Consider the following 24,450-nt stretch of genomic DNA (forward strand, 5'->3'; position numbering starts at 1 on the left):
GCCTTGAGTTCAAGCACATGCATTTGAACACATATACATGCGCGCGCACACACACACACACACACACACACACACACACACACACACACACACAATCTAGATATGAAACTAACAGCTCATACCTCCTAGCATCTTTTTTGGGGGTGGGGATTGGAGGTTAAAAATTCCTCCCATTGATCAAAGTGCATTGTATTTTAAATTGCTTTCTTATATGGCAACTGCTTTGTACAACTAAAACATAATTTAAAACCAGGCACTGGTGGCTTACGCCTGTAATCCTACCTACTTAGCAGGCTGACATCTAAGGATATTGGTTTGAAGCCAGCCTGGGCAGGAAAGTCCATGAAACTCTTATCTCTAATTAACCACCAGAAAACTGGAAGTGGAGCTGTGATTCAAAGCAAAAAAAAAAAAAAAAAAAATCTCAGGGACAGCACTCAGGCTCTGAGTTAAAGCCTCACAATGAACAAAAAAAAAATAATTTAAAATGTTCACTATGTCTTTTATAATAAAACCTCACACATCCTTAAAGTTGTGGCTCAAACTTTGACTTTGACTTATGTGACCATCTTTGCTTTCTTTTCTTATCCAGAGGGAAACAAATTCCTTGTCAAAAAAAAGAGTCACATCTCGGGATTGTTTCCTCTAATTATAACCTTAGATTTGATCATTTTATCACAACTAATGTTGGTTAAGTTTAGGGATCATAATCACTGAGTCAGAATTAATTATGTGTATAGAGATATTAGTATTTGAAAGAGAACAGCAAATGATTTGCTGCTTGTTTATATTAAGATCAGGCCAGTAAAATCAAATGAAGAAAAGTTGCCAAGTTCTAGTTTTCTGCTTGAGTCTGAAGGTCAAATAGTTCATCTTCACTGCTGTATAAGTCTTTCATTTTCACTTCAGAGTGGCCCTTAAATGGTAGGTTACTATGATGGCCTGTAAGAAGTTTGCCATTGCTGTCATAGCCAAACCAATGTGGAGGGTCATTAGAGCTGTATTCCTGCTGCTGAACTTTAGAGGACATTCTTTGAGCTTCCCTCCTGGAATAACAATGGTTAGAATTAGCTAGTGGCAAAAGTAATCCCTAATACACATTTTTTTTAAGTAGACGGAATTTTTAGAGAACCACCTGCTAAAGATGGGCTGATCATGCACTGAGGCAGGTCTTATTATCAGAGATGAACTTAAGGGAGATCCATAAACTGCAGAAAGCCCATGAAGCTTTGTCAGGAGGATGTTTGTGATTCTTAAGAAGTTCATGACTGAACAGTAAAAAATACTGTCCTGGTCTTAGGAGGAAATAGAAGGGAAGCATAGAAGGCATCAGAAAGAAGCATGTCTACCTTGAAAAGAAAGCCATTTTGAAGTCAGAAAGGCTTTCCTGGGAAGTTGGTTTGAACCACAAGACCAGTACTAAAAAAAGAAATGAATATTTGGCTTTTTCTGTTGGATTGAGTATGATATTTACTCAAGAAGGAGCTACCTGCTCAACTACTGAGACTGTAAGTTACACTGATTATTAATTGTAAAGAGATTGACCCAGCCAGGCCCTGGTGGCTCACACCTGTAATCCTAGCTACTCAAGAGGCTGAGATCTGAGGATTGTGCTTCAAAGCCAGTATGGGCAGGAAAGTCTGTGAGTCTCTTATCTCCAATAAACCACTAGAAAACTGGAAGTGGTGCTATGGCTCAAGTGGTAGAGCACTAGCCTTGAGCTGAAGAGTTGAGGGATAGTGCCCAGGCCCAGAGTTCAAGCACCACCATGAAAGAAAGGAAGAAAGAAGAAATAAAGAAGAAAGAAAGAAAAAGAAAGGAAGGAAGTAAAAAGAAAGGAAGGAAGGAAGAAGGAAAGAAAAAAAGAAAAAAAATTGACCCAATTGATGTGGAACAGGCCTTAAAACATACTTGGAGTTAAGCTTGTGCTACATGGACATAGGAGTTCAGGTAGGACAATGAAACTAGAAGAGGCGGTACTGGTTTTAAATGCTATTTAATTCTAAATTAGGCTCTAAAGAAAAATAAACAAAGCACTGTAAATCTTGTTAGGGCTATTAATGTGAGATTCCAAAGAAAGAGACACAAAGGAACAAAATATGCCCTTAAGTAACTTATTAACTTCTTTAAAAAGTAAAATAAATTCTAAGTGACTCTTTTGTCTTATTTATATGTGCTCATATGAAACATGGAAACTTAAATAATAATTTGAATAAGACTAATTTCTAGTTCTGAGTCTCTAATGCCTATGTCTAAAACTTGGTAAACAAGTATCCTCTTTTAGAGAAATACTTATTCTCAAAATGTTTACTTTAGTTAGGCAAAGAAATGCAATAACCTTCTTAACTCTGATTACTACAGCTTATTACCAAGCCCAAGCCACATACTATGTTTTCTTGGAAAATAGTCCTTGAGGTATTTCCTATTCAGCTGCATACTTACATGGAGATGTGACTACAGTATTTCATCTTAAGGATCCGGAGTTGATTGCAGCCTATCTGAAGATCCTGAAGGGTTTGGTCAGTAAGTAGGACACAACCAGAGATATCCAAAATGTGCAGGTAATAGCATTTTGCCGATAACATCTCTATCCCTGCGTCAGTAATCTGAACACACAGCCAAAGGAAGTACTGGTTATTCAGACAATTCTATCCCACTGAAGAACAATAACTTAGTTGTCTTAGACTGCTATGATAAAAATATAGTACAGGCCAGGTGCTGGTGGCTCATGTCTGTAATCCTAGCTACTCAGGAGGCTGAGACCTGAGGATCACGGTTCAAAGCCAGCCTGGGCAGGAAAGTCCATGAGACTCTAATCTCCAATGAACCACTAGAAAATCAGAAGTGGCACTGTGGCTCAAATGGTAGAGCCCGCACCTTGAGCTGAAGAGCACAGGGACAGCACCCAAGCCCAGAGTTCAAGCCCCATGACTGACCAAATATATATATATATATATATATATATATATATATATATATATACACATATATATAATACATTAAATGACTTAAACAGTAAACATTGATTTCTCACAGCTGTAAAGCCTGGGAGATGCACAATTAAGGTCAAAATCAAAATCAAGGTGAGAATCCTCATTTTCAGGTGTCTGCCTCTTGCCATACTCTCCCATGGCAGGGAGAGGTACATCTAGTCTCTTTCTCTTCTTAAAAGGATAGAACCCCATCTGAGGGCTCCATTCTCAAGGCCTCTGCTAAACTTATTTACTGCTCACTTCCTCATACTGTCACATGGGAAATTAGGGTTTCAACATATGGATTTGTGAGGAATCTAAGCATAAACATAACAGAATCAGAAAACTTGCAGATTTTCTTTCACTTAGTTTATTACAAAGTGGACCAAATTACTGGCTTAACTTGATTTCCAAACAAGATCAGATCGGTAAAAATATCTTCCTCATGTGGTTCCAGTAGAATATGTTTTCATTTAAGAGTCTCAAGTTTGAATGGGAAACATAACCAAATTTCCTTTACTAATACCTGTCACATCAATATGGCAACTTACAAAATATGCTATGGAGAAGTAAATTACCTTTAAACGTAAAATCTACTCTGAGGTTTCATCAGTTTTGAAATAAGTTTAAGGACATGATGTATACTAAAAATATACATCCCTTAAGGACCAAAACATACATCCCAACAGGACCAGACTACTTTAAGAAAGGTCTAGGCATCTCTGGTGGGTTGTGTGTAAGAGGTAGAATCATATAGTTGAGAGGACAAGGAAGTCAGTCAGATGTCTGGAGGCAGGAGAAGAAAGATGAGCAGAAGCCAGAAAGACTATCAAGGTTCTGCTCAGAGAAATTCTGCCAAATATATCCCAACATCTTGCAAGTTTGCCAGATGTCCTAGAGGTAATTCAACTCCATTTCTTAGTTTATTTCACTTACTTGAGGTGTAGCTTCTGAATTTATTGCTGAACTAGGACTTGCTATAGAATAGATTACTTTCCCCAAAAGAATTTTCCTTCCAACTGGATTTAATTTCTTATTTTACATTTGAACATTGAACAAACCATATACCACACGATTTGGCTCTTTTATTTTTAACATAAAGTTAAGAGACTTATGCAGGAAAGACCTTTGGCTTTAAATGTACACTTTATAAGTTTGGGAAAATGGATGCTGTCATTGTCTAAGCATTCCATGTTTCCTAATGCTCAGAACCAAGGTTTAGTACTGCAACTGATTCTCACAAAAATGTCTTCAGACATTCCTGCCATACTATATGGGTCTCTGAGAATCTGATGTCATTGAGAAAAGATTAAAAAAAGTATTGTTGCGGAAAGGAAGGACAGTGGGAGTGGCGTGAAAGTGGAGGGCAGGTGGAGTTCACAGTGGGTGAAGGGAGCCCATTTTCTGCAGATGGAAGCTCCCTATTGATGTTTTAGGGATTTATGAACTAAGAGCCAGGAACTGGAAGTAGAGATGACTGGCTGAATTTCTGTCTGGTCCTGTTGGAAAACAAATCTTACAGGATGTATATTTTGTAGGTTCCCAAGGTCCTGGTTCTAAGGTCAGCTCCTTGAGCAGAAGCAATTGTTACTCCCAATACAATTCCCATTGATTCTCTGGGATGGGTTTTGGTTTTGGTTTCTTCTTTTTTGAGATAGGGTCTTGCTATGTAACCCAGACTGGCCTCAAACTTGTTATCCTCCTACCTCAGCCTCTCAAGTTCTGGGATTAGAGGTGTGTACCACTGTCTATATCTTAAATGAAGTTATTTCCTATTTAGAAATAGCATAAGCACATTACTAAAAAATTAATGAAAACTTGCAAAGTGGAAACAATTTCAAATCTATCACCGTAATATAACTACAATGTTAACTTTATTTTTAACTTATTTCTTCATTTTCTCTTTCTTCCTTCCTTCTTTGGTGGCACTATGGGTTGAACTCAGAGTCTTGTGCTTGTTAGGCAGGTGCTCCTAATGTTTAGCCATTCTTCCAATACCCTAATACCCTCCCCCCTTTTATGTGTGAATTGAATAGTGTTGAATTAGAGTCCCATTTATGCCCTGGCAGGCCTGGTGCTACAGTTCCCTTCTAGTGCTTCCCCATGGTGGAGAAGATGGGTGCTCTTCCCCCAGCCATTGTGCTTGGTGCTTCCCCTGCAGCTGGGCTAACCGACAGGGGTGTGCCACAGTGCCCAGTCATTGATTGAGATGGAGTTTCACAAACTTTCATGTCAGAGTATGCTTTGGATGGTCATCTCCGTATTCTCCACTTCTGGGGAACCAGGATTACAGGCACAGTATCACAGTCCTAGGCCTCTAGTTTTTCTTTATCAAGTTTCAGGGAATTTTAAAAGATAATCAACTTACTAAAAATCACAAGCACCATTTACCCCACCACTCATACCTTGCCTTTCTGGAATGTGTTCCCGTCCTGTGAAGAAGCTCAGCTAGCCTAATGGAGGTGAGACAGGTCTAGCTCTACAGAGCCCATAAATGGCTACATAGACAACCTTGGGACCACACGAGAACAACCACACAACTGACTCCCAAGATTTGTGAGGAAATAAAATGGTGGTTGTTTTAAGCCACCGAGCTTTGGGTGACTGTTAGCACAGCAGAGAAGTGACAAATTAGCCATGTGTCAGTGGTCAACCCTTTCTAATAGGTGGTAAAATATCCACTGACCATTTCTTTTTCTTTTAACCATTATGAAATCTCTAACTGATTTTCCTTGTGGCCATTTTGAAGCCTGCAAATGGAAACAATGTCTAAAGGTTAGCCAGCTACAAAAAAATTAATTAAAATTGAAAAAAATATTCAGAAGGGTAGCCTTGTCCTTGAATAGTCCTTCTAGATTATTTAGCAAATCCCTTCCTCCTCCCTTTATACTGCAAGTATTGCCAGTAACACTGTCTTTTGTTCAGTATCCTATTTCTTTTTTCAGGATTCCAAATTTCCCCTCCTGTAAAATGAAAGTCATTAAAAGTAAACAAACAAAAAGCCTTGTCCTCTCTTCTCCCTGTTATCAGAGAACTCTCCAGGAGACACGGCTGATAACAAGCATTTGGGGTACAATGCTTCATCATGTTAGCCTGCAAGAAGTCCTGTTGTGCGAATCCAGGCCAGGCTGGGTGAGCTGGCTCAGTCTCTTCCTTAGATATATTTCACCTGCAGGACAGACTAAAAATCACAAGCACATTCTGAGCTGGAGGGACTGGCTAGAACAGCCCCGGCTCTTCTCCAGATCCCTGTAAACAAGATGTCCTTCTGTGCTTTAACTCTGAGGCATTCTGTCCCAGGGTATCAAGCCCAGGGTGGGCTGCTTTTGAGTCCTTTAGCTACAGTGCAAGGGAAGCATGCATTCAAGACCTCATCTACCCATGGCAGCTTTCCTAAGACTTTGGGGGACTGGCTCTCTGTGAGTTCTGAGCTTCTGTTCTGATTGCCTGTCTCTAAATTTTCACTTTGTTTCAGGTCTCCAGACTCAGACACAATGAACCCGCTACACATTGCCTCTGCCTCTCTGACAGGCAGAGATGCAACTCCAAAGTCCTCACCTGTTTTATATTCTCTTTCTCTCTAAAGGGTGGATATGAGAGAAATATTTTGCTATTGATGTCCAAGGATTTATTCTTTCTTTTTCCCAACTATTATTTCATTCTATCTCCTACTTCGAATCAATGTCACAAGGATCAAAGGTAAGAGCAGGGCCTAGTATACTGCTAAGGTCTTTGAAGTTGGCCTCACAATCCAGGTCCCCATCCTCTTTGAGCCACATCTGCTTTATTTGATATTTTAGGACTGGCTAAGATGAGATTTTACTATTACTTAATGGCTAGAGTTGAGGTAGCTGCAGGGAAAACCTGACCAAGAAGCAAATATTCATTTGAAAAAAAAAATCTCCTGTGGGCTTTTGGGAAGCCTGGCATAGAACGGTGAGCCAGGCGCTAGGATTTTTCTGGCAGAGTGGATCCAGTTGTAAAGTGCATGCTTAGCAAGTGCAAGGCTCTGAGTTCAGACTCCAGAATCACTGAAAAATCAGCCCCTGCCCCCAGCACTCTATAATACTTGGAGGTTGTCTCTAGTCTGCTAAATTTGTCCCTCTATTTTCAAGCGTCAAAAATTTTGTCAATCTTGATCCTCTTCCTGTTTTTCTTATCACATGAGTCCTTATAACTTCATCTTCAGTCTTGGTAGGGTTTCAAGAGAGAAACCTTCCCTATTAACCCAAATCCCAAGATTTTTATTTCTTCACATAGAGATATGCTTATATTATGTTCAAAGAAAAAGTAGGTTATATTGTATTTTGGAAAGAATGATTTTTTTGTCAGTATAAGGTTTGAACCCAGGGTTTTAAACTTGCTTGGGAGTTAGCTCTACCATGTAAGTTATACCCCAACCTATTCCTTTTGTTTTTGAGACAGGGTCAGTTTTGTAGTTCAGGTTGGCCTCCAATTGACTATCCTCTTGTCCCAGCCTTCTAAGAACTAGGATTACAGGTATGTGCCACTACATCCAATAATTGTATTTTTTAAAGCGACATGCAAAACCCTCTGCAATCACTTCTTACTTCTTTGTGTGTAGGGAAATATTCTAGAAGAATAAGAATAAAATGCCAACAAATACTTATGCTTGGGTGGTGTTTGGCAATGGACTATTACTTTCCCCTTTAAGCTTTTATATGAGTCAAATTATTTTACAATAAGTATGCATTATACATACAAATAAGAAAATCATCAAACACTCAAAACTAGGATACAGATAATTGCGTAAACTTTGAATATCATATCGGGGCACCATTTATTTGACTCATCTAAGGAAATGTACAGGGAGTTATACCCTTGTTTCACATACTATTCACTGTTGATTAAGGCCCAAATTGAACTATTGTTAATAAACTGTTGATTAAAGCTATCACATGTTAATATAGTTTTGTCTAGGAAAAAAACTAAATTATTTCTATCTTGTAGAAACTGTAATACGAAGGTTATGGTTGTGCTCTAACTTGAAAATCATAATCCAACATTCATTTTTCAATTCTTTTTTTGTTGTTGTTGTTGGTTGTGGGGCTCGAACTCTGGGCCTGAGCACAGTCCCTCAGCTCTACAGCCCAAGGCGAGCACTCTACCACTTGAGCTACAGCGCCACTTCTGGTTTTCTGGTGGTTCTTTGGAGCTAAGAGTTTCATGGACTTTCCTGCCTGGGCTGGCTTTGAACCGCAATCTTCAGATCTCAGCCTCCTAAGTAGCTAGGATTACAGGCATGAGCCACGGGCGCCTGGCTTCATTCTTCAATTCTTATACATACCAAATGCTCTATGGACTGCTGTTTTATTTTGTTGGTTTTCTGACTACTAAATTAAATAAATCATTGACACATGTTTATATTGTTTGAGAATTGTATTTTAAACTTAAAAAAATTCTACTGTGACACTAATGAAATGCTAAAGCCATTTCTAATTTGGGGATACAGGAAAAATCTAATCCCTCAGCCATAGCAAAGAAAACAAGTTCTATAATGAATTTAGCCTCTGATTGCTGCCCAGTCAGGATTCTTTTGCAGTGCTTTCCTTTGCCATGTCTGAGCCCTGTCTGTGCAGCATACCTTTGGACAGCCTGCAATGCTGAGAGAAGTGAGCTGAGGACAGTAAATGGCCACTGTTTTCATAATGTTATCTGTCAGCTGGGTACAATGAGAGACATCCAGGTATTCCAAGAATGGTACATTTTTACAGAATCCCTGAAAGAAATTCCAAGATCAGAGAGTTTTCATGACTTTTCTTTAGTCTTTATTCAAATACAACATACATCTAGAGCCCTTCTACTGATGACGCTTTACTTAGAATATATTTTAGTCCCAGAAATATAGATGGCAATAAAACACTATATCTAAAATCTCTTTCTGGAAAGCAGTATGGAGGGTCCTCAAAAGACTACACATAGAGCTTCCCTATGACCCAGCGATCTCACCTCTGGGCATTTACCCAAATGATTACAAATAAGGCCATACTAAAGCTACCAGCACAACCACGTTTATGGCAGCATTATTCACCATAGCTAAGATATCGAACCAAACCAGATGCCCCTCAGTAGATGAATGAATCAAGAAAATATGGTGTATATATATTCTATGCTTCCATCAGAAAGAATGACACTGCCCCATTTGTAAGGAAATGAAAAGACATGGAAAAAATCATATTAAGTGAAGTAAGCCAAACCCAGAGAAACATAGGTCCTATGGTTTCCCTTATTTGTAATAATTAGTATATGTCTAGGATAATCTTAGCAGATGAGCAGAATAGCTCAATAGTTATATGTACATATGACCATATAAGATGATGCTAAACAAAATGAACTCCAAAGCATGGACACAAGATGTTTTTCTTTGTTGTTGTTTTTAATGTACTATTTGACTTTTTTTGTTTCTTTTGTATGCTCTTCTCCCTATGGTATATCCCCTGTTGTCACTGTGCTTGATTTTGTTATCCTGGTATTGCATATATATTTATTTGAATTAGGGAAGGAGAACAACAGAATGGTAAGACAAAGGCAGGAACTAACGCAACAGCAATATACACACAAGATAATATGTTGGAAATGATCTGTACAACTTGCAGGGGGGTTAGGGGAAGGGAAAATAGGAGAAAAAGGAGGTAAGAGGTAACAAGATTGACAAGAAATATACTCATTACCTTACTCATGTAACTGTAACCCCTCTGTACATCACCTTGACAATAAAAAAATGATAAAAAATAAAATCTCTTTCTAGCAAAAGTCATTTACACATCAGTTTAACAGCTTAGTGATATTTAAATTCCTGCTAAAATTCCAATGAAATCTGGCTAAAATGTCAGTAATTGTTAGAGTCATGAATGGTGGGAAAGAAGTATAAATATGAGAATAGCTGGCCAAGCACTCTGGAATTTATTTATAGATAAAGCAAATTCTTTTAAGTTTTCATTTCTACCATTTACTGCTTCTAAACTTTAGCAAAACAACTTTTCTAAGCCTCAGTTTCCTTTCCTACTTAGGAGAAATAATATCTACTCTCTAGTATTATTTTAAGATGCCAAAACATTCATCTAAAATTTTTAAGGTTAGAAAAAAGGTCTAAAGTCATTAAGAATTTTCCCCTTTATCTCAGGATTTCTAAATCTTATTCCCACTTTTCATTTAAGAAAAAAAAAAAGAAAGAATTGCTGTGTGCCGGTGGCTCACGCCTTTAATCCTAGCTACTCAGGAGGCTGAGATCTGAGGATCACGGTGGTTCAAAGACAGCCCAGGCAAGAAAGTCCATGAGACTCTTCAATAAACTACCAGAAAACCGGAAGTGGCACTGTGGCTCAAGTGGTAGAGCGCTCACCTTCAACTGAAGAGCTGAGGGACAGCGCCCAGGCCCAGAGTTCAAGCCCCATGACAAAAAAAAAAAAAAAAAGAATTGAGTAATAAAAAGAAAGCTAAAAGTTTACATCTCAGCAGTTATATAAGAACAAAATGATCCAGTAAAGTATGAAGCATATAAGTAATTGTGAAAGTATGTTAACTTATTAAGATGAATTAAAATACTTGAAAACAAGCACCAACTCAAGGTAATACCAAAGTCTATGATCTAATGCTATCTACACACTCATTTGCTTCAGAGGTAATTCTTCACTGTGAAGCAGCCCAGGTTCTTGGGATACTGAATTAGATACTCTAGTATGTAACAATTCACCACTAATTTTTGCTGTAAGTGCTAGATTTTAGAAACCCTAGTATGTTGGTGAGAATTCCTTATTCATATGTAAAAATGGATATCTATGAGATAATATCATTTTCTTTTCATGACTAGAGTCACCAGGTTGACTAAACCACCAGTGGGTTTTTCTCCCACTGCTTATACATTTTCTCTTGTTTTACCAGTAAGTAAGACTGGAAAGAACTTTTTAGCAAGTAGATAAAAGATGGCACATTTCCAGTAGAAGCAGTTAGTAAAGCAGATACGACTAGAATTATGTCATCATGTAAAGAGGCCAGAGCTTGGCTCTGTCTCTGGGGTGACTGAATTTCTGCAGGCCACAGGATCTCATTAGTTAAAGTAGTATTCACGTCCATATCAAAAGGTTGCTGTCTAGATTCTATGAAATAATACATACACTTGATATTTGTTCCTAACATAAAATAGATTCTATAGAACTCTATATTATTTTCTACTGGACACAGTATTATTTTAGAGAAATAAGTATTAACTATTATTGAGATCTCTGTATGACTCCAACAGTAACTATAAAAACTTGTTCTTACAGAAAAACAAATGTTTTTCGTTAATTAGCCACAAGTCCTCTTCTTTTTCTGACCACAACAGCCCACTGTGATTATGCTTTCCCTCTGATCTCATACAGATCTTGTCTTTTTCAACTGATTCAGCACTTACTTACTTAACTCATTCCTGCAGTGTGACTTTGTATAGAAATCTGTCTTGCCTGACAACAAAATGGTGTCAAGAGATTGGTCCCTGCCATTGGAGCTCAACAAGCATAACGGGCACCAGCGTGGTACAGACTTTAGATCACTTTTAGATCACTGGAATCAATGGCTTTGAGTCCCAGCTCAGATTCATTATGCAAAAGTCTCTTGTGGTATTGTCTGGAACTCTGATAGCTTGGATTGTGATTGGAAGCACATTATTTGGAACATAGCAAAGGTTCAATAAATACTAGGTAGTTTGCTAATTCCTATAGAAGTATCCTCCAGAAAACTAAGAGTCTATATTACTAACACAAGAATTTTGTTATAAACAGTAGGATATTATTATTTTCTGCCCAGAAGTTTAAGGAATCTTTCTTCTTCCCAGTGCCAGTTGGATATTTATAACATCATTTGAGGGCCTTAAAAAAATCATCAATATAGGCAGACGGCTGTGGGCAGCTGACAAGAAGCATACTAGAAGCACACATCTGCCCCATCATGTACCCAATGATTTCACAGGTCTTGTATGGTTCACATTCCCCACTCCCGATAGAGTCTGAGGAGACAGAACTCAAGAAAGAATATTTAGACTTTGAAAATAATGTATTGGAAGATGGCCAGCCTTAAAGGGGGATTCATGCTCTCCAGAGTTGGAAAACTCTCTTAAACAGAATCTGTCAATGTCTTCGGATTGCTTGAATCACTACAGTTCTGCTTTAGGACTTTTAAAAAGCTCTGTTATTCTTTCAAGCTGAATTTCTCAGCAGTTTTAGTTAGGTTTATTTTGTGGCACTGGGTGTGTGTGTGGAGCGGGGTCGGGGTGGGGGGACTCAGGGCTTTGTGTTTGCCAGGCAGTGCTTCACCATGTCTCCAGTCCTCTGTGCTTAAGTTATTTTTGGTATAGTGTCTTACATTTTTGCCATAAACTCAATCCTCCTATTTCATGGTATAGCTGGAGTGACAGGCTCATGTTACCGTACTCATCTTATTAGCTGAGATGTGGGGGAGAGGGGAGTGAGGGTTTCTCACAAAGGTTTTTGCCCAAGCTGACCTCAAACTTCAAACTTCCCAATCTTCGCTCTCCACATAGGTAGGATCAAAGGAATGCATCAACACACCTAAAATACATAATTTCTTTAAGAATTGTAATATTTGTTTCTGATGTATATATGATAGCATTCTTCTTCATGGAAAATGTGAGGCACAAAAAAACTGGACTAAGGTTTAGGCTACATGACAGACAAATATTGGGAGCTGAGGTCAGAACTTTTCCTCGTACAACTCATATTTTCCTCTAGAGATGTTTAAGTCATATTAAGTACTTAAGTTTGCAGGCATGTCTCAACATAATCACTTATGAAATCCTATCTTTCCCCTGACAGATAAAATAATATGCATTTATGGTTCCAGTTCTGCAGAATCCCTCATTTATCAACACCACTGCTTTTGTCTTCTGGGAAAATGCTTCACTAAGCTTCTTCCACGTCAGTGTTTTACAGTGAAGACAGAGAGAAAATGCAAGAATTATCCAATTTGGGTTCCTTCAATGTATCAGCCAACTTTGCTGTTGGGTTAATACAGAAAAATTTCACGTCATTGAGTAAAACACTTTGTCTCCCAAGTTGAGTTTTACTGTGGAATATTAAATGACTGCTTTCTGACATTGGGTATACAGAAGAGACTGAAATTCACTCACATTTGCTGATCATCACAGTACAGTACTTCTGATTTAAACTATCTTGACAGGTGGCCACTCCTAGTCTTGAGAAAGCTGTCCATACGCATGACAGCATCTCTTGACTCCTTGCCTAACTGAGGCAAAGTTGTTTTTTGATACTTCTAGAAAAATATTGTGCTCTCAAGAATCCATTTCTATAAGGAAGACTATTTTGGGTTGCCTCAAAGGCTAAAAATGCATGTCACAATTTTAACTCAAAAGCTAAGCACAAAATTCTAGTTTCTTGGACTTCATATGACCATGAGCTATAAAAGTACTCTACCAAACATGGCCTTGCTCCCACCAGGCATCAGAGCAGGTGGAACAAACTGGAGAGTCTGAGAGTCAGATCTCATTTGAAAACAACTGTATTTCCACTCTCCCTGCCCAGAAGCCTTCTAGGCTGAGCAAGGCTTAGCTAATGCCCAATCTCAGAGATGTACCCTACTTTTTAATATGAAAAGAATTTTCAAAGGGAAAAGGAGTCAAGGCCCATGCAAATATCCTCAAAGATACTCAGAGTAAATTTTTTTTTCAGAATGATATGGCGATTTGGGGAGAAGTTTGGGCTTCAAATTAGCTCAAGTATGGATTATAATTCTGCCATGCAGCAGAGACATCCTCTAAATACCCCATTGCTCTCTATGTTTTGTCCTTCTCACATTATACTTGTATTATAGATATTTATGTGACTTTTGTCTCTTGCATTGCAGCTTTTTGAGGGCAGAATCCATGTCTTAATTTATCTTTGTAGCCCCAGTCCCTAGCCTGAGGATGAGTTTGAGATAGGTGTCCAAAGGGAGTGGGAAATACTTCTTAACAAAACATACCAGGCCTTCTACTCTTCAGAACTGTCAGAGACAGTGTACAGTATCATTTATGAGCAGGATCTTAGAGAATGTGGGTCTGAGTTCAAGGTATGCCACTAGAAGTTTCGCATTTCTGGATAAGTTATCCAACTTCTCTGGCTTAATATTCTCTGCAATCTATGCGTAGCATGATACCTTAACACGGTTCCCATTTCACAGAGTTATTTGTGAAGATTGAATAAGATGATATGAATAAAGCAATTATTATCTGGCACATAGTAGGCAGTTAGTAAAGAAAGAATAGCTAATACTATTCTTTGTAATCACCTTTATGGCTCTGTTCACCATATTTTAAAAATCATAAATACCACAGTAAAAACATTTTGAGCAGACACATTCAGTAAGTGTCTGTTAATGTATTTTACAAATTACATAGATATACAATTGCTTAAATATATTATATATTAAGACATACTAAAACAAATAAAGTGTATGAGATTTAAAACAAACACAACGAAACCTCTTAAGAATTCTGACATTTTCTTGCTACACCAAAAAAGACTATCTTGTTCACTTGCTAGAGCAAATGCTGCCTCTGGAGACACCTACCCAACAGCAGAACACCTTTGGTTGTCTGTTAATAATGATTAATTGCTGTCTGTTTGGGTTTTAATAAGTTGGTAAAAATAAGGGAACTTTTTTTTTTTTTTAAAATAAGGGAACTTTTATTGTTGTTGGTTGTGGGGCTTGAATCCAAGGCCTAAGCACTGTTCTTGAGCTCTTCTGCTCAAGGCTAGTACTCTACCACTTGAGCCACAGTGCCACTTCCACTATCCTAGTTGTTAATTAGAGATAAGAGTCTCACAGACTTTTCTACCCCCGCTGGCTTTGAACCATGATGCTCAGATCTCAGCTGCCTGACTAGCTATGATTACAGTCACCAGTGTTGAGCTAGGAATTATTTTTAAAACATGAGATGTGACAGGAAAAAAAAGATAACTAATGGGGAAGGATTGAAGAATAAAGGAGATGTATCGATAGAGAATGCACATTGGGAAAACTAAAAGGAATGGCCAAAATATAACCAAACCAAAATATTTTTCAATTATATTTGGTGATTAAAATTTGTTGAAAAAAATTCCAAAACAGTATAAATTTTAGAAATATATATATATATAGGGGGGGTCTGGCCGTGGGGCCTGAACTCTGGGCCTGGGCGCTGTCCCTCAGCTCTTCGGCTCAAGGCTAGCACTCTACCACTTGAGCCACAGTGCCACTTCCAGCTTTTTTCTTTTTGCTTATGTGGTGCTGAGGAATCGAACCCAGGGCCTCATGCATACAAGGCAAGCGCTTTACCACTGAGCCACCTTCCCAGCCTCTTAGAATTTTATATTTACAAAACAATCAGCCATGGTTGCAAAAAGGGAAATCAAATATTTTTCTGGTAGTCTGTGACAAATTATTCCTTATCTATTTATCTAAGATAAGAAAAAATGAGTATACAGTCATTTAATTACCTCCCCTCTAGGAGAAAAGAAGAGCAGAGAAATGTAAAGGTATATTACCGGCATGAAAGAGTTGATGGGTTTCTATTTGCATGGCTACCCAGCCATTTACTTAGGTAAGAAAAAGGCAACGCATAATTCTTACTCTTTGATTTCTAAGGAACAATAAGATCATCAATACTGCTTTGATCTCTCTTTCGGGACAGATAAAATAAGAGATAATCTAATCAGGAGAGGTTATCAGACTGACAGGAAAAAAATATGGTTTAGAATCTGAAGTTATATCTGTGGCTTTGAGCACATCATTTAGCTTTGTGTTTCTTTGTTTATAAGAGAACATAAACAATTCTATCTCATGAACTTTGGAAGGTAGAAAACATGTATATTCTTGAAAAGCAGCTGGCAGAAATAACACCTGGCTTTTGTCTGGCAATAATGATCCAGAAGGATCCTGGAGCAATCCTGTCTACCATTTTAAAGTCTGGAAGCAATGCTTTCAAGATGATGTGGTGTTTAAGATAAGGAAATAGAGTAAAGAACACCTAATTGGAATGGATCGGTGAGATTATTAGAAAGCCTAACAGATAACTACAAGTCCTCTGAGACCTACCGCACACACTCAGTTTATGTCAGGCTAGTCACAATGAGCAAACGCCAGCTGTGCCACTTACAAGGGAACCAAAAACAGATTGACCACTTGGGTTTAAAGCAAAAGAAGTATAAACTCATGCTATTAGTTAGAAAGAAGAAATCTGATGTTTATTTTCCCTGCCTTTTTATTTTTGCCTGCAGACAATCTGACAGGTTTTGTTTAACTTTTGGCAAGTTTCATCTTGCATAGAATAAACTAATGTCTCAGGGGGTAGTTTAAGGGATAGGAGAGGCCTCCTAAGGTTGCTCTTCCTTCTAACACGTTCTCATAGCGTTCTTCTCTGTGGATGGTCAATATGAAAATAACAGATGTGCATGTTCATTTAGCAAGTCCAGCAGAACTTCAGTTGTCTGAGGGTGGTTCTCCCCAGTGGGGGTGGGCAAGATGCCAGATTTGTGTGGGGAGTTCTCAGCTTCAGCTGTTTTCTAAGCTAAGGAAACATGGTACCCATGGAATCTTACAGACTATGGGAATCTGACAAGCTGTCAAATCCCACATTCTCTGAACTCTAACAAGTTTCTAATTATTTTTTAATACCAAAATATATTTTTGCAAGTTTCTAACTCTGTTGAACTGCCTGTGCAGTGGGAAACACTTTTGTGTTGAGAGCAACATTTGCTCATGACTTACTAAGAAAAAATAATGCCTCAGTATCTTGGCAAGAACTTATTGGTGACATCCAGTTGATCTCAGGTACACTGGGCTCCTGGGTGTATATAGTTCTACATTAATGTTCAGGAGACCAATGCTTGGCATGGATATCTATAATACCATGGATTCCTGTTACTAAGCACCTAATTGTTCTAGGTTTTGTGGAGGTTGCTTTTACAATAGATTACCAGATGACCAGAGGAATTCTATCAGAGGAATTATTGCTTTGTTCCTTGGACCCTGGAAAACGTTTCAAAAACTGAGACCATCTGGGATCATTGTGATTTTTTTTAATCAAGTATTTTAGTCAATCATTTCCCAATACTGACCTGCAGTACAAGATGACAATAGACTTTCCTTAGCAGTATGGCCAAGAAATAAAAGGGCCAAATGTCTAAATGACCTTTTTCCTCATCCAATTGAGTTCAGAGCATCTGACGAACCCAAAGGCTAATGCTTAAAGCTATGTTGGAAAGGAATCCTCTGTTTGTTGCATCCCCTGCAAGTCATGAACATAACTCTATTCCTGGAGGAGAGATGTAGTTATTGAAACCTTGTGTTTTGATAATTCCTGAGTGACTTAATCTTAGAAACGAAACAGAAATCAATATTGACTTTCTAAAAATTGTTGCTGTGTGGAACCAATATGTCTAATCTGTCTTTGGCATTACAAATCAGTATGTGTCAACCTCTACTGAAATCAATTTTGGTGGCATTTATCATCTGTTAAAAACGATTGGTAAGAATCTTACAACAACAACATTTTATAACAAGTTGGAAAGTTCAATGGTTCAAAGAATCTAAGATCAGAAAAGAATCACAGGAAGCAATCCAGCTTTTACTGTCAGAGCCCATGTAGACAATTCTTTTTGTGCTTCAGAGAAACATTCAAAGAGGATGGTTATGGGCCATTCTGCCTGCTAAAGAGGTGTGTGTGGTGGGGGGAGGGCTCTTGGGATCTTCCCAACCTGAGTATCTCTGTAAATGTTCCATGTTAATTTTGACATATATAGCCCAAGGAGAAGGACTGTGAGTTCTGAGTCCCCAGCTCACATTCAGATTTGCCCTAAAGCAGACTCTCATCTGTAGAACCACTTGACTTGCTGGACAATCCTAGATTAGGCTGCAATGGATGGCATGCTGATCGTAGGATTATGATGCACTTCACAGTATGTCCCACATGGCAGCTCTTCCAGTTTCATTTCTTCAGCCCTCCTATCTATCTCTCTAAGTTGAGAGAAATCTGTTAAACTAAAGGTCAAATAAAGAAGAGAAGCAAAAGGTTATCATCTGAGAGAATGGATAAGAGGCTTAAACATAATTCAGGATTAAAGGAAAGAAGAACAATTGTCTAAGCAGTTATGGCAAGATGAAGAATCTGAGAAAGAAGAGGTCCTAAGGGTCAGTGGGGGAAGTGGAGGCTCCAGCTTCCCCACTACTACTAATACCCTGTCCGCAGAAACTGGCAGGTACGTCTGAGGTGATCATACATCAGGGCATTGCAGGGGTGGAGAACATCTAGCCCCTGTATCAGATACAGTCCATGGAATCATTTGGTACATGATAGCACAGATATGCTTTCATCTGCTTTGAATCACAACTCTGTATGGCCATGAATGATGTTATAAATATCCAAATGGCCTGTGACAAGTAAGAGCCCCCCCCCCCGTGGGGTAGTATCTCAGTGGTAAATATTTAGCCTCCAGGATTAAAAAAAATGTTTTCAGTTCAGTTACTGAACAAGGTGTTACCTTTTCACAAAATTAATAATTTGAAAAAAGGCAGTTTGAGCATGGTCTTATTTAGAAGCATGATATAGCTTAACTTATTATTTTCAGCTCAGCAATTGAAAATATATGTATTGCCCCTCTTATTGTACTAAGGATGTTTAGGAGCCCTTCTGGATGGATGTGAGCAAAGCACCTGATTTCTGAGAAAGCCACAGGCCTCATCTATTAAAAACAGCCCACCAGCCCTGTGGTGAAGATAAAGGCATGTGCTTGGACACTCATAGATGAAATGTTCTTCCCGGGTGACAGCTCTTTTCTTGGCTCCTGTGCCTCTCCGATCACTGACTTTACTTCTGAGCTCTCAAGATTGGATTTGGAACTACCTTCAGATTAGTCATTCCCTTTGAAAGCTACGATTCAGTCACTGTCCATGGCTCCTCAGGAATGTTTGAGATTTCTAGTTTCCAGTCTGTCATGTAAGAGCTTGGAACTTATCACTCCATCCTCCAAACAAGAAAAAGTCTAAACAAACGAACACTCTCCCTAGAGCTGTTGGATGATTGAAGTCAAAGGGCAAACTACATTTCTGAAAACTGGAGAGACAGGAGAAGACAGAATCAGGACCTAGGAAAAGACCCAGTCCTAGCTAGGGTCAGTGCCAGCTGGAATAGTTTAGGGTAAATAACTAACTGCTGGAGACTGAGAATAGACAGTGTAGAAAAAAATTCCCAACCACCCAGGCTTAAATAGGTTCCCATGTTTTCAGGAGTTGTACCTCTTTGGAGGTTACCCTCCAAGTTCTCAATGTAAAGATGAAAGAAAAATCATTTCTAATAAAAATCATGCTTCCAAGAAGGGAGAAATACCATTTAAAAATACTCCAAGGGGTTGGGAAGGTGGCTCAGTGGTAGAGCGCTTGCCTTGAATGCTCAAGGCCCTGGGTTCGATTCCTCAGCACCACATAAGCAAAAAAAAAAAAAAGCCAGAAGTGGCTCTGTGGCTAGAGTGGTAGAGTGCTAGCCTTGAGCTGAAGAGCTGAGGGACAGTGCCCAGGTCCAGAGTTCAAGCCCCATAAAAAAAAAAAAAAAAAGAATTGAGTAATAAAAAGAAAGCTAAAAGTTTACATCTCAGCAGTTATATAAGAACAAAATGATCCAGTAAAGTATGAAGCATATAAGTAATTGTGAAAGTATGTTAACTTATTAAGATGAATTAAAATACTTGAAAACAAGCACCAACTCAAGGTAATACCAAAGTCTATGATCTAATGCTATCTACACACTCATTTGCTTCAGAGGTAATTCTTCACTGTGAAGCAGCCCAGGTTCTTGGGATACTGAATTAGATACTCTAGTATGTAACAATTCACCACTAATTTTTGCTGTAAGTGCTAGATTTTAGAAACCCTAGTATGTTGGTGAGAATTCCTTATTCATATGTAAAAATGGATATCTATGAGATAATATCATTTTCTTTTCATGACTAGAGTCACCAGGTTGACTAAACCACCAGTGGGTTTTTCTCCCACTGCTTATACATTTTCTCTTGTTTTACCAGTAAGTAAGACTGGAAAGAACTTTTTAGCAAGTAGATAAAAGATGGCACATTTCCAGTAGAAGCAGTTAGTAAAGCAGATACGACTAGAATTATGTCATCATGTAAAGAGGCCAGAGCTTGGCTCTGTCTCTGGGGTGACTGAATTTCTGCAGGCCACAGGATCTCATTAGTTAAAGTAGTATTCACGTCCATATCAAAAGGTTGCTGTCTAGATTCTATGAAATAATACATACACTTGATATTTGTTCCTAACATAAAATAGATTCTATAGAACTCTATATTATTTTCTACTGGACACAGTATTATTTTAGAGAAATAAGTATTAACTATTATTGAGATCTCTGTATGACTCCAACAGTAACTATAAAAACTTGTTCTTACAGAAAAACAAATGTTTTTCGTTAATTAGCCACAAGTCCTCTTCTTTTTCTGACCACAACAGCCCACTGTGATTATGCTTTCCCTCTGATCTCATACAGATCTTGTCTTTTTCAACTGATTCAGCACTTACTTACTTAACTCATTCCTGCAGTGTGACTTTGTATAGAAATCTGTCTTGCCTGACAACAAAATGGTGTCAAGAGATTGGTCCCTGCCATTGGAGCTCAACAAGCATAACGGGCACCAGCGTGGTACAGACTTTAGATCACTTTTAGATCACTGGAATCAATGGCTTTGAGTCCCAGCTCAGATTCATTATGCAAAAGTCTCTTGTGGTATTGTCTGGAACTCTGATAGCTTGGATTGTGATTGGAAGCACATTATTTGGAACATAGCAAAGGTTCAATAAATACTAGGTAGTTTGCTAATTCCTATAGAAGTATCCTCCAGAAAACTAAGAGTCTATATTACTAACACAAGAATTTTGTTATAAACAGTAGGATATTATTATTTTCTGCCCAGAAGTTTAAGGAATCTTTCTTCTTCCCAGTGCCAGTTGGATATTTATAACATCATTTGAGGGCCTTAAAAAAATCATCAATATAGGCAGACGGCTGTGGGCAGCTGACAAGAAGCATACTAGAAGCACACATCTGCCCCATCATGTACCCAATGATTTCACAGGTCTTGTATGGTTCACATTCCCCACTCCCGATAGAGTCTGAGGAGACAGAACTCAAGAAAGAATATTTAGACTTTGAAAATAATGTATTGGAAGATGGCCAGCCTTAAAGGGGGATTCATGCTCTCCAGAGTTGGAAAACTCTCTTAAACAGAATCTGTCAATGTCTTCGGATTGCTTGAATCACTACAGTTCTGCTTTAGGACTTTTAAAAAGCTCTGTTATTCTTTCAAGCTGAATTTCTCAGCAGTTTTAGTTAGGTTTATTTTGTGGCACTGGGTGTGTGTGTGGAGCGGGGTCGGGGTGGGGGGACTCAGGGCTTTGTGTTTGCCAGGCAGTGCTTCACCATGTCTCCAGTCCTCTGTGCTTAAGTTATTTTTGGTATAGTGTCTTACATTTTTGCCATAAACTCAATCCTCCTATTTCATGGTATAGCTGGAGTGACAGGCTCATGTTACCGTACTCATCTTATTAGCTGAGATGTGGGGGAGAGGGGAGTGAGGGTTTCTCACAAAGGTTTTTGCCCAAGCTGACCTCAAACTTCAAACTTCCCAATCTTCGCTCTCCACATAGGTAGGATCAAAGGAATGCATCAACACACCTAAAATACATAATTTCTTTAAGAATTGTAATATTTGTTTCTGATGTATATATGATAGCATTCTTCTTCATGGAAAATGTGAGGCACAAAAAAACTGGACTAAGGTTTAGGCTACATGACAGACAAATATTGGGAGCTGAGGTCAGAACTTTTCCTCGTACAACTCATATTTTCCTCTAGAGATGTTTAAGTCATATTAAGTACTTAAGTTTGCAGGCATGTCTCAACATAATCACTTATGAAATCCTATCTTTCCCCTGACAGATAAAATAATATGCATTTATGGTTCCAGTTCTGCAGAATCCCTCATTTATCAACACCACTGCTTTTGTCTTCTGGGAAAATGCTTCACTAAGCTTCTTCCACGTCAGTGTTTTACAGTGAAGACAGAGAGAAAATGCAAGAATTATCCAATTTGGGTTCCTTCAATGTATCAGCCAACTTTGCTGTTGGGTTAATACAGAAAAATTTCACGTCATTGAGTAAAACACTTTGTCTCCCAAGTTGAGTTTTACTGTGGAATATTAAATGACTGCTTTCTGACATTGGGTATACAGAAGAGACTGAAATTCACTCACATTTGCTGATCATCACAGTACAGTACTTCTGATTTAAACTATCTTGACAGGTGGCCACTCCTAGTCTTGAGAAAGCTGTCCATACGCATGACAGCATCTCTTGACTCCTTGCCTAACTGAGGCAAAGTTGTTTTTTGATACTTCTAGAAAAATATTGTGCTCTCAAGAATCCATTTCTATAAGGAAGACTATTTTGGGTTGCCTCAAAGGCTAAAAATGCATGTCACAATTTTAACTCAAAAGCTAAGCACAAAATTCTAGTTTCTTGGACTTCATATGACCATGAGCTATAAAAGTACTCTACCAAACATGGCCTTGCTCCCACCAGGCATCAGAGCAGGTGGAACAAACTGGAGAGTCTGAGAGTCAGATCTCATTTGAAAACAACTGTATTTCCACTCTCCCTGCCCAGAAGCCTTCTAGGCTGAGCAAGGCTTAGCTAATGCCCAATCTCAGAGATGTACCCTACTTTTTAATATGAAAAGAATTTTCAAAGGGAAAAGGAGTCAAGGCCCATGCAAATATCCTCAAAGATACTCAGAGTAAATTTTTTTTTCAGAATGATATGGCGATTTGGGGAGAAGTTTGGGCTTCAAATTAGCTCAAGTATGGATTATAATTCTGCCATGCAGCAGAGACATCCTCTAAATACCCCATTGCTCTCTATGTTTTGTCCTTCTCACATTATACTTGTATTATAGATATTTATGTGACTTTTGTCTCTTGCATTGCAGCTTTTTGAGGGCAGAATCCATGTCTTAATTTATCTTTGTAGCCCCAGTCCCTAGCCTGAGGATGAGTTTGAGATAGGTGTCCAAAGGGAGTGGGAAATACTTCTTAACAAAACATACCAGGCCTTCTACTCTTCAGAACTGTCAGAGACAGTGTACAGTATCATTTATGAGCAGGATCTTAGAGAATGTGGGTCTGAGTTCAAGGTATGCCACTAGAAGTTTCGCATTTCTGGATAAGTTATCCAACTTCTCTGGCTTAATATTCTCTGCAATCTATGCGTAGCATGATACCTTAACACGGTTCCCATTTCACAGAGTTATTTGTGAAGATTGAATAAGATGATATGAATAAAGCAATTATTATCTGGCACATAGTAGGCAGTTAGTAAAGAAAGAATAGCTAATACTATTCTTTGTAATCACCTTTATGGCTCTGTTCACCATATTTTAAAAATCATAAATACCACAGTAAAAACATTTTGAGCAGACACATTCAGTAAGTGTCTGTTAATGTATTTTACAAATTACATAGATATACAATTGCTTAAATATATTATATATTAAGACATACTAAAACAAATAAAGTGTATGAGATTTAAAACAAACACAACGAAACCTCTTAAGAATTCTGACATTTTCTTGCTACACCAAAAAAGACTATCTTGTTCACTTGCTAGAGCAAATGCTGCCTCTGGAGACACCTACCCAACAGCAGAACACCTTTGGTTGTCTGTTAATAATGATTAATTGCTGTCTGTTTGGGTTTTAATAAGTTGGTAAAAATAAGGGAACTTTTTTTTTTTTTTAAAATAAGGGAACTTTTATTGTTGTTGGTTGTGGGGCTTGAATCCAAGGCCTAAGCACTGTTCTTGAGCTCTTCTGCTCAAGGCTAGTACTCTACCACTTGAGCCACAGTGCCACTTCCACTATCCTAGTTGTTAATTAGAGATAAGAGTCTCACAGACTTTTCTACCCCCGCTGGCTTTGAACCATGATGCTCAGATCTCAGCTGCCTGACTAGCTATGATTACAGTCACCAGTGTTGAGCTAGGAATTATTTTTAAAACATGAGATGTGACAGGAAAAAAAAGATAACTAATGGGGAAGGATTGAAGAATAAAGGAGATGTATCGATAGAGAATGCACATTGGGAAAACTAAAAGGAATGGCCAAAATATAACCAAACCAAAATATTTTTCAATTATATTTGGTGATTAAAATTTGTTGAAAAAAATTCCAAAACAGTATAAATTTTAGAAATATATATATATATAGGGGGGGTCTGGCCGTGGGGCCTGAACTCTGGGCCTGGGCGCTGTCCCTCAGCTCTTCGGCTCAAGGCTAGCACTCTACCACTTGAGCCACAGTGCCACTTCCAGCTTTTTTCTTTTTGCTTATGTGGTGCTGAGGAATCGAACCCAGGGCCTCATGCA

The 24,450-nt window shown here is 38.4% G+C and overlaps 1 protein-coding gene across 1 annotated transcript in view; it reads right to left on the bottom strand.

Annotated features, from left to right (window-relative positions):
* Positions 1 to 835: 835 nt before the first annotated feature.
* The window catches only part of Fbxl13 (F-box and leucine-rich repeat protein 13), a 171,049-nt gene continuing 147,434 nt past the window's right edge, over positions 836 to 24,450 (bottom strand). Inside the window, exons 18-20 of the mRNA XM_013035265.1 lie at positions 8,578 to 8,712; positions 2,443 to 2,606; positions 836 to 1,046 (exon numbers count right to left, since the gene is read on the bottom strand). Coding sequence (XP_012890719.1) covers positions 836 to 1,046; positions 2,443 to 2,606; positions 8,578 to 8,712 — 510 coding nt within the window. The remainder of the gene's footprint in view (positions 1,047 to 2,442; positions 2,607 to 8,577; positions 8,713 to 24,450) is intronic.

Source organism: Dipodomys ordii, unplaced genomic scaffold (assembly GCF_000151885.1).
Source record: "Dipodomys ordii isolate 6190 unplaced genomic scaffold, Dord_2.0 Scaffold207, whole genome shotgun sequence".
Taxonomy (NCBI): Eukaryota; Metazoa; Chordata; class Mammalia; order Rodentia; family Heteromyidae; genus Dipodomys; species Dipodomys ordii.